The 16,889-nt window shown below is 47.1% G+C and overlaps 2 protein-coding genes and 1 non-coding gene across 4 annotated transcripts; 2 read left to right on the top strand and 1 right to left on the bottom strand.

The window, feature by feature from the left end:
- Positions 1–2,234: 2,234 nt before the first annotated feature.
- vash2 (vasohibin 2) lies at positions 2,235–12,788 on the bottom strand. 2 transcript variants are annotated; one of them, XM_058045970.1, is made up of 9 exons: positions 12,544–12,788; positions 11,393–11,827; positions 8,223–8,311; positions 8,050–8,106; positions 7,902–7,976; positions 5,973–6,210; positions 4,376–4,519; positions 3,399–3,517; positions 2,235–2,642 (listed from the first exon to the last, which is right to left on the bottom strand). In XM_058045970.1, exons 2-9 carry the CDS (start codon positions 11,711–11,713, stop codon positions 2,573–2,575), a joined length of 1,113 nt encoding a protein of 370 aa, XP_057901953.1. In that variant the 5' UTR covers positions 11,714–11,827; positions 12,544–12,788; the 3' UTR covers positions 2,235–2,572. The 2 variants fall into 2 exon arrangements, with proteins under 2 accessions (XP_057901953.1, XP_057901952.1); XM_058045969.1 differs by lacking the exon at positions 12,544–12,788 and adding an exon at positions 12,154–12,439.
- On the top strand, positions 7,092–7,164 carry trnat-ugu (transfer RNA threonine (anticodon UGU)). The gene has a single exon. It is a non-coding gene; the product is annotated as a tRNA-Thr (tRNA).
- Positions 12,789–13,431: 643 nt separating the features above from the next.
- On the top strand, positions 13,432–16,819 carry LOC131098495 (cytochrome P450 2K4-like). The gene is made up of 10 exons (XM_058045967.1): positions 13,432–13,687; positions 13,772–14,011; positions 14,078–14,240; positions 14,315–14,464; positions 14,541–14,701; positions 14,762–14,941; positions 15,014–15,155; positions 15,214–15,398; positions 15,456–15,597; positions 15,783–16,819. The coding sequence occupies exons 2-10, from the start codon at positions 13,775–13,777 to the stop codon at positions 15,965–15,967; spliced, it is 1,545 nt and encodes a 514-aa protein (XP_057901950.1). The 5' UTR covers positions 13,432–13,687; positions 13,772–13,774; the 3' UTR covers positions 15,968–16,819.
- Positions 16,820–16,889: the final 70 nt, after the last annotated feature.

Below are 16,889 nucleotides of genomic sequence, written 5' to 3' on the forward strand. Positions count from 1 at the left end.
GTCGAGCATGTATCACAATCATTATTATGACATTATAACATCATGTGTGTTTGCCATTTGGTTAGCTCAGCTGGTAGCACCGCAGATTCATGGTGCAGGGAATCAGGGTTCAATACCTGCTGTCGACAAGTATTGTTGTTGGTCTTTTTTCTATTTCTCCAGGTCCGGTACGTATTGCAATCATCACCTCCGTTATAACATCAATGATGTTTGCCAGATGACTAGCTCAACTGGTAGCACTGCAGATTCATGGTGCAGGGGACCGTGGTTCGATACCCGTTCAGGTGTAGTTGATTGAGGTTTTGCAATTTCTCCAAGTCCAGCGCCTATCGTAGTCATCACCTCCATTATAACATCACGGGTGTTTGTCAGATGACTAGCTCAACTGGTAGCACTACAGATTCATGGTGCAGGGGATCATAGTTCAATACCCAGTCAGGTCAAGTGTAGTTGATGATGATTTTGCTGTTTCTCCAAGTCCAGCACCTATCGTAGTCATCACCTCCGTTATAACATCATAGATGTTTACCAAATTGCTAGCTCAACTGGTAGCACCACCGATTCATGGTGCAAGGGATAGTGGTTCAATACCCAGTCAGGTCAAGTGTAGTTGATGATGATTTTGCTGTTTCTCCAAGTCCAGCACCTATCGTAGTCATCACCTCCGTTATAACATCATGAATGTTTGCTAGCTGCCTAACTCTGCTGATAGCACCACGGTTTAATGGTGCAGGGGATTGGAGTTCAAATCCCGGTCAAGGTTACTCAAAATGGTAGGGCGTTGCCTTCCCAGTTGGCGATCAATGAGGCACTTGCAAATAGGGACCTGGAGGATGCCTGGACGACTTCACATTATGCCACCGAGGAGATGCTGAAGATACGAAGAGGAGGAGACGACGACGAAAGATTCCGCCCCCATAATAATAGTGTTAATGTGCCTCAAACAGGGTGATACTCAGGCATTTAGCAGCTGAAATAAAGCACCTGGACTTGGTTTCCTGCCTGGAAATCCTGGCGCTAACCCGAGCTAGTGGGTCCTCAAACTGAGCCTGAAGTACCGCTGGAAGCTTCTGACCTTCAGAGAAGTACGGCGCGGTGACGGCGGTGATCTCAGTCATGGATGATGAGAGAAAAAGCAAAAGAGGCGGGCTCCCTCGGGTATGGGCGGGGCAAACTCCATCTTTAGGCTGCCATTTCTGGGTACATCATGTCATACAGCATCCATATCAAACTAACATTTGAACTGTCATATCAAGACAGGGGTCGCGAGCCGCGAGTTTGAGACCCCCGCCTTAGATCATAAGCTGCTGACAAAGGCTGCTTCCTGATGCTAAGCTGCTGCTGCACGCTTGAAATATGAAGGATTATTTCTATAAAGCTGCTGCCTGCACATCCTGTGGCCTCACACACACTCATACACACACTCGTACACACTCGCCAACTCTGTTGCGACTGCAGTTAAGCCGATTTCGCTATCAGTCAAGCGGTACACATGTGATGTGTGAAGAGCATCCTTGAGGACGTTGAGCTCTAAACTTTTTATTAATGATGTCGCTAAGTGACCAGGTCCTTTTTTAAAGCATTTAATGAAAAGAAGACATGCTGTCAACAGTCTGAATGGAACAATAACGACTTGGAAGGGGGAAGGGGGGGGGGGGGTCATCACATCAGCATGGCTGTACAAAAACACATTCAAACAATCCACCAATTAGTAAACATGCTCGGCTTCTTCACACGTTTCACTCCAAAACTTCTTGCTTTTTGGTTTCCATTTCAAAACACCAAAATATCTTTTATTGTGTAATATTTATCCAAAACACTTTTCACATGAATAACAGGCCACTTGTTCATTTGCAGGATTCTTGCTTTTAGGCAACAGATGAAATGATAAGAACATGAAAACACAATCAACACTTTCCAAACAGCAAGGACTCGGGTCTCGGGACCCACGTGACCAATATTGGCTTAATAAGCTTGTGCTCAGGCTCCGCCTCCTCCATCCGGGGAAGACTTGGACGTGTGCATAGCGCCTCCTTGTGGAAAGTCAAACACATTCAAACACCAAAAAACAATACCTTCAGTCTCATGTGGACAACTAGGCTCCTCAACGGCTGGTATGGCGTACATGTATGCGTGTTTGTACACGGGTACACGCTAATACATACATGGGTACGCGTGTACACGTATACCAGTGCTGCTACTGTGTGTGGGGGGGGGGGGGGGGGGGGGGGGGGGGCTGGTCTCAAATCAGCACCACTTCCTGTCTTCATGGAAAGAAACTCTGACATCCATCAAGACGAGGCTCCATTTCTGACCTGGCAGATTCTTGGAAGGAGACATCTCCATGGGTTGGTGTTGCTGCTCATCTTCTCCAGTTCTCCTCCTCGTGCATCCAAGACAGACAGTACTAATGGATGGAAGAGATCTCAAAAGACAGGAACAGTCGGGTCCATCTCTCAGGCGTGGTCGAGATGATTGGTCCATCGAGATGACGAGTCCGGGATGATCTGCTACAAAACTGATGGGAGTTCGTCTCGTCTTTGGCCTGGACGGGTGGACTGGGGGGGCGGGGTCAAATTCGTATCTGGTAGCCGTCGGCGAGTGTGCTGAGTTCCGGAGGTTTCTTCTCCACCGACGCTGGCCTGACGGAGAACGGAGCAGCAGAGATGTTATTTGGAACATCGATAAGTTTCAGTTGGAAGAAGGCTTTTTGTCAGCATAACGTTCTCCAACTCCGCCGTAGATCCTGGACTGAGCCAAAATATCCAACAGCCATGCCGAACCATCAGCTGGTTCCTAATTGCTGTGGAGGTTCGCACCTGGGAAAGGTGCATGCTTAGCTCTTAGCCAGTGCACTTCTGCCCCCTTGTGGCCGCTTTTGGGGATTAAAACTGCACTAATCGTGATTTCTATTCTATTGTGTGCTTGCGTCATCAAAAAAACGTAAAGTACATATAAATACATCTTTGAGATGAGGTGTTTGGGTTGAAAAAAAACATCTGAGTACATCTTTGGTAGCAAATGAGTTAACAGTGTTCCTATTGACTTGTAGAAACGCTGCAGGAGTCATGTGACCTGTCACCATCACAACACAAGTGCTGTGAGGGGAGGTGGCAAAGGTCGGGGCGGTGCCACGTCGACATTAATTTTGCTGTGTGCCGACTTGGCGACTCGCAGCTGTCGTCCAAGTCAGCTCGTGTTTCATCTCGACGCACAGCTGACAGTGCTTATGCACGCTCTGTGTGTGTGTGTGTGTGTGTGTGTGCGTGTGTGTGTGCGTGTGTGTGCGTGTGTGTGTGTGTGTGCGTGCGGTCCTGTCAGGCCAAAGCCAGGGCGTAGCGTGTGCGACAGCATCGTGTCCAAGTGGACAGACGCCTCGTGACAGTGAGACCACTTACGATTTGTCTCTGCGATGCGCCGGGCGATGCTGCGGGCTGCCCTGGCGGCGGCGTGGCGACAGAGACTTCCCACGGCTCCGCTCCTTGATTGGAGACTGAGCGCTGGAGGACTTGAGGATCTGATGGGAGAAGAAGAGCGAGCGTTAAGGGTTGGTGATACGGAGGCGCCGTACGGTGTCACGTAAACGTAGCGACATCGCCGCCATGATGGATACAACCACAGACATATAACACTCTGTGTGCGTGTGTTGACTTTAGGGAGTCGGTCGGGGAAGAAGTGTCGACTCGGCACACGTGGTGATGACTTTTCCTGGCTCACATGATGAACAGCTGGGAGCAGCTGTTCATCATGTGATCACTAATAAGTGGGTCAGTGTGTGTGTGTGTGTGTCTTATACAAACACTTAGCCAACTTTGCATCAACAGTACACATCATGCGACATTACGCTATGCTAATATTAGCCTGATGCTAACAATACCTGGCTGCTAACCCAACCAGAGTGCCGTTAGCATAGCGCTAAGGTGATGCAGCGTTAAGTGTCGTATTGAGAGCAGGCGCTAACAGGTGCTAACATTAGCTGCTAGCATCAAACCTTGCACAACATAAACACACAATGAAGTCTATTTATAAAAAAAGTCATTCTTTGGGATTCAATGGAGATTACAACAAAGCTTCGCACAGCTGACAGTGTGTGTGTGTGTGTGTGTGTGTGTGCGTGTTGACAAATGACTGACCTACATAGCATCCCAGTTGGAGTACTACTACCTGACACTACACGCTTGTTACTGCTGGTGTGTTGTTGATTCCTGTACCCAACTTGGTACAACATGGTTTGTACTATGGAGTATTGTATGAATACCACGTGAAGCTATGGCTACTATTTACTGCCATGACGGCGTGTCGCCTGCGTACCTTCATCCGCATGCGTGAAGCTATGGCTACTATTTACTACCATGAAGGCGTGTAGCGTGCGTACCTTCATCCGCATGTCGCGCCCGTGTTTCTCCAGCTCCTTCTTCATCTCCTGAGGGCCCAGTTTGGCCGCGTTGAGCACCAAATACTTCCACTCGATGGACTGGCACACGTGGGGGTCGTGAGGCACGTACAGGCCGATCTTCACCTGGGGGTCATGTCGTATCACTCGGCTCAACTTTATTCGTACGGCGTCCAACGACAACACAATGCCAACAGGTAACGCTGGCGCTTCAGGTTTGCTTGACTAGAAGGTCGAGACACGCCACCTTTGTTCACTCGTAGTATCACTATGGGTAGCACCACTAGGAGTAGTATCACTAGGGGTAGTATCACTAGGAGTAGTACCACTAGGAGTAGTATCACTAGGAGTAGTACCACTAGGAGTAGTATCACTAGGGGTAGTATCACTAGTAGTATCACTAGGGGTAGGATCACTAGTAGTATCACTAGGGGTAGGATCACTAACAGTAGTATCACTCGGGGTAGTATCACTCGGGGTAGTATCACTAGCTGACAAGGAATAGTAGCACTAGTACTGATACCACTAACAGTAGTACAATTAAGAGTAGTATCACTAGCTGACGAGGAATAGTAGCACTAGTATTGATACCACTAACAGTAGTATCACTAACAGTAGTATCACTAGCTGACAAGGAATGGTAGCACTAGTACTGATACCACTAACAGTAGTATCACTAGGGGTAGTATCACTAGGGGTAGTATCACTCGGGGTAATATCACTAGCTGACAAGGAATAGTAGCACTAGTACTGATACCACTAACAGTAGTATAATTAGTAGTAGTATCACTAGCTGACGAGGAATAGTAGCACTAGTACTGATACCACTAACAGTAGTATCATTAGGAGTAGTATCACTAGCTGACGAGGAATAGTAGCACTAGTACTGATACCACTAACAGTAGTATCACTAGGAGTACTATCACTCGGAGTAGTATCACTCGCTGATGAGGAATAGTAGCACTAGTACTGATACCACTAACAGTAGTATCACTAACAGTAGTATCACTAGCTGACAAGGAATGGTAGCACTAGTACTGATACCACTAACAGTAGTATCACTAGGGGTAGTATCACTAGGGGTAGTATCACTCGGGGTAATATCACTAGCTGACAAGGAATAGTAGCACTAGTACTGATACCACTAACAGTAGTATCATTAGTAGTAGTATCACTAGCTGACGGGGAATAGTAGCACTAGTACTGATACCACTAACAGTAGTATCATTAGGAGTAGTATCACTAGCTGACGAGGAATAGTAGCACAAGTACTGATACCACTAACAGTAGTATCACTAGGAGTACTATCACTCGCTGATGAGGAATAGTAGCACTAGTACTGATACCACTAACAGTAGTATCACTAACAGTAGTATCACTAGCTGACAAGGAATGGTAGCACTAGTACTGATACCACTAACAGTGATAGCAGTACCACTAACAGCAGTATCACTAAGAGTAATATGACTATCATGAGAATTAGTAATAACGGTGGCAGTGTTATTTGTACAACGACTACTTCCTGTAGTATCCATGTAGTACACACGGTGTAGGTACCAGGAGTGCGGTGTGACGCTACCTTCTTGAGGCTGTGCTGGTATCGCTTGTAGGAGCTCTCGAACTCGGCCACCAGCTCTCCGAGGGTCCGGTGGCTGAGCGGCTTGTCCATGAGGTCCGGCCGGCGGCTCATGCCCAGGGAGCCGTAGCGGCCGTTGGAGTAGACGCCCAGCACCACGTGGTGGAAGCAGTGGCCCGAGAACTGAGTCTTGAAGCTAATGGGGAACCTCTCCAGGGACGTCAGGCCGTTGGTCAGGTAGCTGGAAGGTGGATGGAAGGAAAACTCTGGCTCGGCCTGATCCACACTCCACACCGATGCTAGGTGCTGGTGTGATGCTAGCCCATTATGTCAAAATGAAAAAAAAAACTCTCATCTTACTCAGAACAAAAAACATGTCTAACTTTTTCGGTTCTGTTGTAATTACTAGTAGAACATAGGTAAGTGACTTTGCCACAAATGTAGCCGCATATATTAAGCCAACATATCTAACAACTATACCACAACATAAAAACGACCCAAACTAGCTAACGGTAATAGGTGTGAGGAAGTGAACGAGTTAATGAAGACGAGTACACGTGAATTCCGATTCAGTAACAAAAAAAACGTCTCGTTCATGACTCGCACATCTCGACTGCATAGTGTTCATCTTCGGCGTGGGCACTCATTTGATCATCAAATAATGTAATTCTGTTCCGAATTTCAAGTGTTTACTTTTTGCGGATGCAGCGAGCCGGTCGGATTCGGGTAGACTCCGCCGGGACAATGATAGCAGCAGCTTTGAATGTTCGACTGAGACGCGGTAAAGCCTCTCAGCCTTAAGAACGGTGTGTGTTGCGGCTCTTATGCTTTTTCTAAAAAAGCGAAATAATCCAGTCATCGCCAGTGAATGTTTATAAAAAGACAAACATTCTGCGGGGCACGCTAACAGTACGCTTTTTCACATGACAGGCACAGGACAAACAAAAGGGGTTTCTATCTATCTTAATCTGCTATTTATACATCTACCTATAGTAAGGTCTCGCAGTTGTAATATTGCGTATTACACACACATATATATTGCATGGCGTGTATGTGCGCGTGCATGACAGCCGCCAGGAGACGCTGTTTGAAAAGGATTATTATGACGACGGAGGTAGGCCGGGCCTCATAGCTCAGTGGTTAGAGCACTGGTCTTGTAAACCAGGGGTCGCGAGTTCAATTCTCGCTGGGGCCTAACATTGTTTTTTCAAAAATTACATATTTTTACAAAACCAAATTTTGCATACATAATAAATACCAATTATCTTTAGTATCTGTTTTTAACTTGTCCCTTTGCTAATTACTTGTCTGCTTTTGCCTTTTTCTGGTATTACACCTCAATTTATCTCCCTCCTTTCTTCCGGTGGCCAAATCCACTCTCTGATAAAGTCGCCATCGCCTGCTGAGACTCGTGCCAGTCGGAAACGTTCAAAAGCCCAAAAAAGCTTTCCGGAGCCAAACCACGAGGCCATTGTTCACAGTTGGTCTTATTGCTAATTGAGGCCGATTACAACCGGAGCTTTCCTAAACACTCAATCATGAAGCTGTGTGTGTGTGTGTGTGTGTGTGTGTGTGTGTGTTTGTGTGCATGAGACAGTACAGGGGGAGTGGTGAACTTTGAAGTGAGCTCTTGTTGCCTAGTAACAAGGCTGTAAGAACTGCAGAGGATGGTGGCGTGGTATGTTCGAGTGCATCGGGTTGTCTCATAGGTTTCACATACCCACAAACATGTGACCTTGTGGTCCAGGTCTTAATGTGTGTGTGTGACCAGTTAATTGGGGGACAGTTTGTTCAGCTGCGGGACAAAAAGCTGTGTCCGCATTTGGGACATTTGGGGCGGGGGAGGGGGAGTTGAAGGCGTACAGTTAGGGGGAGGTCAAAGCGAGGCTGGCGTTACCTTTGTTGTCACATGAGTGTGCAGCAAAAGGATACATTCCCAAGATGACGGCCTCCAGACATTTGATTGGCAGAGACTCCCTGACCATCTCTCGTGCTGTCTCCATCAAGCTGCCAGAGGAAGAGAACACAAGGACGTTATTGGGGGGGTCCATGAAAACAGCAGCATGAAGTGTTAACTGACCCGCACAGTGGACGGTTCTTCTTGATCTCAAAGAACTGTGTGCCCGTGTGGTTGTATCTGGCGGGCGGTGTTAAGGACCGGTCACGGTGTTTGTGTGTGCAAACATGACGACCGGGAGCAACAGGACCATCTGTTGCCACGCCGACGGGGCCGGCGCGTCGCCAAAAGGATACTGCAGAGCCTTCATGAAGTTCTGGACCACCACCAACCAGTCGGGCACCGACATGGACGGCTTGAAGTTGGGGAGCGCGGGGATGTGATGCTGGCGTGGAAAGAAAGCGGAGGTTAGATGTCGTCATGCCTTGTTTGGAAAAAGCCTTGAAAATGAAATGTCCCGCCCCGCTTGGAGGAAACGTGGACGCTGTGGGACGCCGTTCATCCATGGCTTCTTCTGATGGAAGTGACAAGCCCGCACCGAGATGATTTGGTCTTGTGCTCCAGTGGTCACGCTGGTACACCACGTTTCTTTGTCTTCTACTGCTGAGTCAATCATACTGACAACTGAGTCACTAAACGTCTCTAAACATGGCTGTGCGAAAAAAAAAAACGCTGATCTGTGTAGCATTATAGAGTGTGCATACAAGGAGCGGGGTTGCTAATAGCTGTTTCCCAGCACACACCGATCAGTGGCTAATTTAGACGTCACCGATGCTGTGGAAAACCAAACGCTAGGATATTTGCCACGCCTGCAGCTGTTAGTAGGGCCACATCGACCTTTAAGATCACAGCCAGAGGTCACGAATGTGGCTTAGTCATGCGCCTGTGTGTGTGTGTTAGTGCAGGAAGTGTGCTCCACAGTAATGGATGTGTCACTTCCTGTGGCGTATATTTCCACCCAGCATTGAAAAGCAGCGCAAAGCAGCTAATAAAGGCAATAGCGATCCAGCACTTTCACACCCGGGAGAAGATCAGTTAAAGGAGTTCAGTAAGATCCACTAAGTCATCCTTTTTATTGGACACATCATCTGGCGCTCATGCACAAGCTAAAGCTGCTTCCTGCTGGCTCAGTCAGCAAGACAGGCGGTGATCCCTCGCTTTCATCATCATCATCATCAGGTCAGAGCTGCCATGCTATACGGCGAACATCGCACAACAGAACCTCCATTCAGGAAGGCTACGTGCCTCATTTCCATTACGGGTCTCCAAGGTGGACCTTGGACTTTACCGGCAGTCGGGATTTAAACTGAAGGCCGAACGAACACGATGGCGGCGGTGAAGAGTCACAAAAGTCACCACAGATACACAAAGCAAAGCTGTGCCTTCCTTCAGCTGACAAAAGGTTTAGACGTGAAGTGTCTCTCTCTCTCTCGCACACACACGCACACACACACACACACATGCACACAAACACACACGTGTTTAGTGTGAGTAACACTTCCTCTGAGCCAGCTGCACCAGCCCCTCCAGAGTGGACCAGCAATTAAACTGCCTCCCTTCCTGTTTTCCACCCTCATCCTCCTCTTCCATCCTTCCTCTCCTAATCTTTCTGCACCTCAAACAGCGACCACAATGATGACCTTTTGACAAGATTACACGGGATGGTGTGCCTAATAAAGCGGTGTGTGTCGTGTGTGTGTGTGTTCCCTATTAAGTCCATTTGGCATCCAGAGATTATCCGCTACCCAGATTGTACTAGAGGGATTATTTGTTCTCTGCTATTGAGGCCATGCAGGCGGTGACACGACAACGCCGCCGTGTGAGGTTCCGACGCTGGCTTCTTCTACATTGGTGGGTTCTAGAGGAGCATTTGGGTCAGTGCGGCAGTAATAAATACACCAACTGGACTGGAACATGAGAAGAGAGAAGACTCAACATTTTCACCACAAATACATTTGTCCCGCCACAAATAGATCTGGCAACGGCCTTTTGGTCCTTGATCATAAACACGTTATGTCTGGGAATGTCGCTTGTCGTTCCAACACCGTACAGTACATGGCATCGTAACTTTGCTTCTAAACGCACCTAGTCTACCTAAGAAGAAGAATACGCTGCAAGAGGGATCAGTGCTGACAATTTGTTGCTATATTTAGGCAGTATTTATACCGCAAGCAACTTTCTCTGGTCTAACTGGACACTTGTGGTAGATGGGCCCCTAGCCCATCTAAAAGCGCACCCAGGCAGCTCCAACTTGTTTATTACATAAAAAGAACACCGACAAAAAGAAGCAAATAACATTATTTTGTAGTCCTAAACATGTTTTTGGCTCACTTCTTGGCTCTCCCAAGGCAACGGCACATATAGACTAACAACCATTCCCACCCACATTCATACCTATGGACAATTGAGAGCGACCAATGAAGCTAACATGTTTTTGGAATGCGGGAGGAAGTAAGAGGAGCCGGAGAAAACACACTTCATTCATCAATTCATTGTTTTCTCCTCTGATTTCAGCCTCTTTCTGAACATGTTTAAAAAGTCATCCATGAAAGCAAACCTATTATCTTGCCGTTTTATCGACACACATCAGTTTGACTTTGGAAACATTTTTGCCACTTTTCCGATTATGACAAACCACTGTTCATGCTTTGTTCATTTTGACTTGGCCCGCCACTGATGCAAGTAAAACGGAACATTTTCAACTCAAACTTCTCAAATGTCTTCTAGTTGGGGGGACAGTTTGTAAGACAACACGAGACGCCGTCTGTCTCTTTATGGTCGGACTCACGGCACATCAAGTCCTGGGCCCCCCGCTCCAACATGACGTCCATAAACATGGTGTGACCTACTTTTGGGGAACAACCAACTAGGTGACAATCACTGCTGTAAAGAAACACATGTGGATATGCTAAAAAGTTATATATATATTAAAAAAAAAGCTGCACCTCAGCTTTGTCATATTGGTGGAAAATGCCGACTTTGCAATGTTTTTTTTTTTGCCTTTTCAAAATATTTCACCTTTCTTCTAGTACACTTTCTTTGTGTAACATTACATCTTTTCCCCAGCCTAATTTTCCAAAAATTACAACTTTTATTTTAATTTTTATTCTTATAAAATGACAGCTACAACCTTCTTCCTCTCCTAATTCCAACCCCGGGCTCGGGTCTGACTGAGGACTGACCGAGTTCCTCACCAGGGATGCTTTGCTGCCACATGACCAGAACAGGGAGACATTCTGCAGCAACAACCAGCATTTGTCTCCGCTCTTTTCTCACCAGCTCCATTGGGATTAATGAAGATCAAATTATATCTACCATTTAGTTTGCCGTGACTGAAGTGAGCCCAGCAGCAGCACTCATGCGCTCGGTGGCGTCTGACACCATACACGCAGCCTCCAGGGCAGAGAAAACCAAGCCGTCGCTCTGCAGCATCCATCTTGTCAAAGATTGTTGACGTGGTGCTTACCTTGGGCAGATATGCAGCGTTGCGTATCCTGTCCACCATCTCCTGACCCTCCGGGTGCACCGCGGCCACATGGGTCCACATCCTCTCCCAGGTGCCACCCTCAATAGGGAACCCACCGCGGTTGACATAGAAAAGAACCCCTCCATCCTTCTCTTCTTCCTCGGCGGGCGAGTGGGAGCCGTTGTTGGGGCTGGAGGCACTCGACTCCTCCTGGGCGCTGTGGCGGAGCAGGCAGTGAGCGCTGGTGCTCTTGGAGCGGCCCTGCCTGCTCAGCTTGGCCGGTGTGGTGCCGGTCCGGTTCGGGGAGTTGGGTCCAGTCATCAGTCCCAGGAGGAGGAGGACGGTGAGCTGGAGGGGGCGGTGGGTAAAAGACTACAAAAGCATCTCCCTAGTGTTGAGTGGTGATGGGTGCATGGTGAAGGTCATGGCAGAGACCTGACAAGAACAAAAAAGGAGAAAGATCAGCAACACCGTATCACATCTTCTCAAAAACACAGCACTTCCACATCACACCAACTGATGCTTCCTCCGGTGGAGGACCTGAAAATACAAGAAAACGGACTAACTCTCACAAGTGTTTTATCCACTCCAGATCACAACTACCTTGTCTCACAAACATGGCGATGACGTCAAAAGTCACAGTGACGTCTGTCCACTCACTCTGATACAAAGTCTAACGAAGTTTCTCCTTTTTGAAATACTCGACGCATTTCCATATATTTTATGTCAATAGGAAAGCAGCAACGTTATTTCAAACTTACTGCATCGTCCGCCGATAACACATCAGCGAGGTTAGCGCTCGTTCCAACCAATAAAAGCGTGTTTGCCGAATAAAAGAGGACTATAAACTAGTGTGTATCCATGTCGCGTGTCCTCGCCGACACTGTTTTAAATGTTCTTGTTGTGGTAACTTCACCTCCAGTCTGTCAAAGCAGCTGTTGACATCAGTACCACTGCCGGAAATAACATACAAGAGGCTTCAAAGTAAACGCCTTGTGTTTAACAGTTATGTAAAAAATATGATTCGGTAAATCGTGTACGTACACCAAAGTTGTAAGTACACGATTTAGTCCGAATGTACATTCAATCAACAACTGCGGCCAACGGACATAATCGACCCTCGTGATGTGTTGCAACTTTGAAAAGCCTACCCGGAAGTCCCGCCAGCTTTAAATAGCTAGCTCGTCTGCACCATATAGTATCACTCCCAGTAACCGGGAGAAATGACCTCTTCTGTGCCTTCTCCGCCTTCACCAGCCTTCCCGTGGGCTATCTTGTTAGCAAGGTCGACTTCATGTTGATTAACCCTCCTTCCTCGCCAGCTTCTTCCATGATTAACCGCCGAGGAGGAGACGATGCGGCTCGCTACTCTCTGTTGCAGGGTTCTATAGGTGCCTCTCGACGGCTTTCTATTGGTCCAGCCAACAATGAGGGGCGGGACGAAGGCGCCTCTCAGACAGGCATTCCTCTCCGATTGGTTGATTCTCATGTTGGCAGCCGTTAACAAGTGATACATCTGCAATGAATACGATTGTGCAGTCAACTGTTGATTTAATAATATTAGCACATTTTCAACTTATTGAATGCGATTGATGTGTGCATTTATAGGAATAATCCTTATATAAACATACAATAATGAGAAAACTGCGTACACATACCTGTATCAACACAACAACATGAAGCTGCTTCCCGTATTAAATGTATTATTGCTAATGTGTTTTAATGTAACCAATGAATTAAGACTGAAGTTATGTTACAGCTCCCCCTGCTGGATCTAAAGTATATCTACATCTATATCTTTGTATATCTATATCTTTGTGTCAATTATTACTCACACGTTTACTGATATAAGTATGTGTTAATATATATTACTATGTTAAGTCATTATCCCTCATAGTTTCTTGACTTTTTAGACTGACGTTCATCCAAACAGAGAAAAAGTCGAGTACTCTTACACACTTTTTAGATGCAATTGTATTTTGTAGAACTAAATTAAACTAAATTAATTATGTTTGCATGTTTAATGAGTAAGACTCCAGCATACCTCCGACCCTAGTGAGGATAAGCGGCAAAGAAAGTTGATGGATGGATGGATGGACGGATGGATGGGTTTAATGAGTATAAAACAGTTTGGGGCTGTTAAAGGAACTGGTGACCTCTGGTGGTTGAAAGTAACAATGACAAGCGAGTAGCCCTCAGACGACATTTATCTGATATTAGGAATTGTTCTTGTCTATCACATCCTAAAAAAAACCCAAAACAAATGTGAGACTTCGGACCTACATTTGGTGAAAGGTTAGAAAACCAGCCTGACCAGAAAGTCCCCGCCCCTCTTGAAGATATCACCTTTCACACTGTAACATATTTGTGTTCTGTAAGGACATGCAGGCAGAGGAACTCACTTCAAGTCAGAAGATGGGACTGCTGGAAGTATTTCTCCAGGCGGACAGCTGTGTCCCCCTGTTAGGCGCTGTGGCGGTCCTGCTGCTGGTCTACTTTGCTTCATCCACATTAAACTATAGGGGGGCCAGCAATGAGCCTCCGGGACCGCGACCACTTCCTTTGCTGGGAAACCTGTTGCAGCTGGACCTGAAGAGACCCTACAACACGCTGGTGGAGGTGTCCACAGCACCGACTATTCCTCCGTCATGAATAGACGATCTTCACATTGATCTTCTCTCGTAGCTCTCCAAGAAGTATGGCCCCGTGTTCACCGTCTACCTGGGGTCCAAGAAGGTGGTGGTTCTGGCCGGCTACCAGACGGTGAAGGAGGCGCTGGTCAACCATGCAGACGAGTTTGGAGACAGAGACCCCTTACGCGTGGTGACGGAGTACAACAAAGGACACGGTGAGTCATTTTTTAAGAAGAAAACATCAAGCGATCCTATCCCTGGAGTCGTCTCTGGACGTTGGCTTCCTCAGGGGTCTTATGGAACAATGGAGACTCATGGAAGGAGATGAGACGCTTCGCTCTCACCAACCTGAGAGACTTCGGAATGGGTAAGAAGGCGTGTGAGGACAAGATCATTGAGGAAAGCCAACACCTCATGGAGGTCTTCAGGAAGTTCAAGGGTAAGGCCATGTTTGTAGAACTTAAGGACTGTACAACTTGAGATTTGAATACTTCTGCGCCGATCGATGGTTTCAGGAGAATCCTTTCATACCACTCAGCCCATCAACTATGCCGTCTCCAACATCATCTCCTCCATCGTTTATGGAAGCAGGTTTGAGTATGACGATCCAGAGTTCACAGCCATGGTGGACGGGATGAACCGGAAAATCCAGCTGGCCGGCTCGCCCTCAGCTCAGGTAGCGCCTCCCTCCTCCCCGTCTTCATCCTTGTCTTCTTCACCATCAGTGTCTCCTCAGGTCTTCAACATGTTCCCGTGGCTCGGCAAGATGCTGCCACAGATCAAGGAATTCTTCCGTCTAACCGAGGACTACAGCAGGAAGAATCTGGAAATATTCCACCGTTTGAAAGAAAGCCTCAACCCGCTGATGTGCAGAAGCTTGGTGGACGCTTTCTTTGTCCGCAAGCACCAGCTGGAGGTTCGTCCACACGTCGGAAGAAGCTAAAGACCTTTTCCAGCCCATCTTGGAACTATCTTGGCTGTCTCGCAGGAGTCTGGCATCACCAAGAGTCACTTCCATGATGAAAACCTGATGTGGACGGTACAGAACCTCTTTGCTGCCGGCACTGACACCACGGCCACCACGCTGAGGTGGGCTCTTCTCCTCATGGCCAAGTATCCAAACATCCAAGGTAAGGAGCTGCCCTCACGCCTCCACACCAGCTCCTGAATGTACGTGTCCCACCTCAGAGCAGGTCCGTGAGGAGCTGAGCAGGGTGATCGGGGACCGCCAGGTCCAGGTGGAAGACAGGAGGAACCTGCCCTTCACGGATGCCGTCATCCATGAGACCCAGAGGGTGGCCAACATCACCCCCATGGCGCTTCCTCACAGGACCAGCCAGGACGTCACCTTCAAGGGGCACTTCATCAAGAAGGTCTGACAGAGCAGACAAGACGGAGACGTAAACATTCACCTCACCATCTGTCTCCAGGGGACCACCGTCTATGTCCTCCTTATGTCTGTCCTGCACGATGAGGAGCAGTGGGAGAAGCCACGTTCCTTCCATCCTGGCCACTTCCTGGACAAGGATGGGAACTTTGTCAAACGAGATGCCTTCATGCCTTTCTCTGCAGGTGGGTGTTTCTATATGGTGGGTAGGTAGGTAGGTAGGTAGGTAGGTAAATAGGTCGGTAGACTGCTCATGTGTTGCTAGGCAGAATCCATGTCATGGCCGCCATCACATATACAGAAATGACAGGAAGAGAACGCAACAAAGTTCCTCATGCGAGTCTCAGCGTCTTGGTTCTCTGTGGTCCAGGTCGACGTATCTGCTTGGGGGAGAGTCTGGCCCGCATGGAGCTCTTCATCTTCTTCGTCACGCTCCTGCAGCACTTCCGCTTCACCCCTCCCCTGGGGGTCTCTGAGGACCAACTGGATCTGACCCCGCGGGTGGGATTCACTCTCAGCCCGACCGACCATGAGCTGCGAGCTCTCTGCATGTAGTGTTTCATGTACGCCTTTACCTACTTAATGTAGTGTTTCATGTACGCCTTTGCCTACTTAATGTAGTGTTTCATGTACGCCTTTACCTACTTAATGTAGTGTTCCATGTACACCTTTGCCTACTTAATGTAGTGTTTCATGTACGCCTTTACCTACTCAATGTAGTGTTCCATGTACGCCTTTGCCTACTTAATATAGTGTTTCATGTACACCTTTGCCTACTTAATATAGTGTTTCATGTACGCCTTTGCCTACTTAATGTAGTGTTTCATGTACGCCTTTGCCTACTTAATGTAGTGTTTCATGTACGCCTTTGCCTACTAAATGTAGTGTTTCATGTACGCCTTTGCCTACTTAATGTAGTGTTTCATGTACACATTTGCCTACTTAATGTAGTGTTTCATGTACGCCTTTGCGTACTTAATGTAGTGTTTCATGTACGCCTTTGCCTACTTAATGTAGTGTTTCATGTACGCCTTTGCCTACTTAATGTAGTGTTTCATGTAAGCCTTTGCGTACTTAATGTAGTGTTTCATGTACGCCTTTGCGTACTTAATGTAGTGTTTCATGTACGCCTTTGCCTACTTAATGTAGTGTTTCATGTACGCCTTTGCCTACTTAATGTAGTGTTTCATGTCATTCAAATGACATTCAAACGCCAACAAATGAAGAAATCATTTTAACATTAAGACAATGAATCACCCTCAAATGAACCTTTGACCCCCTGAAAGGTGAAAAATGTGAAAAAAAAGAAGCTAAGGTCTCCTATGTTGATTTTTATGGAATCATCTATTTTGTCACTTGTGATTCTTATTGGATGATTAAATATGTGTATTATTCAGTTTGAATATCATTCATTCATTCATTTTCTACCGCTTATCCATTCATAATAAAAATGCAGTATAATGTCACTGTACCCACA

Source organism: Doryrhamphus excisus, chromosome 1 (assembly GCF_030265055.1).
Source record: "Doryrhamphus excisus isolate RoL2022-K1 chromosome 1, RoL_Dexc_1.0, whole genome shotgun sequence".
Taxonomy (NCBI): domain Eukaryota; kingdom Metazoa; phylum Chordata; class Actinopteri; order Syngnathiformes; family Syngnathidae; genus Doryrhamphus; species Doryrhamphus excisus.

What these genes read in the sequence shown, in the direction of transcription:
- LOC131098495 (XM_058045967.1), top strand. Translation starts at nt 13,775, where the DNA reads ATGCAGGCAGAGGAACTCACTTCAAGTCAGAAGATGGGACTGCTGGAA. An exon ending in CCGGCTCGCCCTCAGCTCAG is followed by an intron (nt 14,702 to 14,761) that starts GTAGCGCCTCCC and finishes GTGTCTCCTCAG; the next exon opens with GTCTTCAACATGTTCCCGTG. An exon ending in CAAGTATCCAAACATCCAAG is followed by an intron (nt 15,156 to 15,213) that starts GTAAGGAGCTGC and finishes GTCCCACCTCAG; the next exon opens with AGCAGGTCCGTGAGGAGCTG.
- vash2 (XM_058045970.1), bottom strand. Translation starts at nt 11,713, where the DNA reads ATGACTGGACCCAACTCCCCGAACCGGACCGGCACCACACCGGCCAAG. An exon ending in AACTTCATGAAGGCTCTGCA is followed by an intron (nt 8,107 to 8,222) that starts GTATCCTTTTGG and finishes ACCGCCCGCCAG; the next exon opens with ATACAACCACACGGGCACAC. An exon ending in GGCGCGACATGCGGATGAAG is followed by an intron (nt 3,518 to 4,375) that starts GTACGCACGCTA and finishes TTCTCCCATCAG; the next exon opens with ATCCTCAAGTCCTCCAGCGC.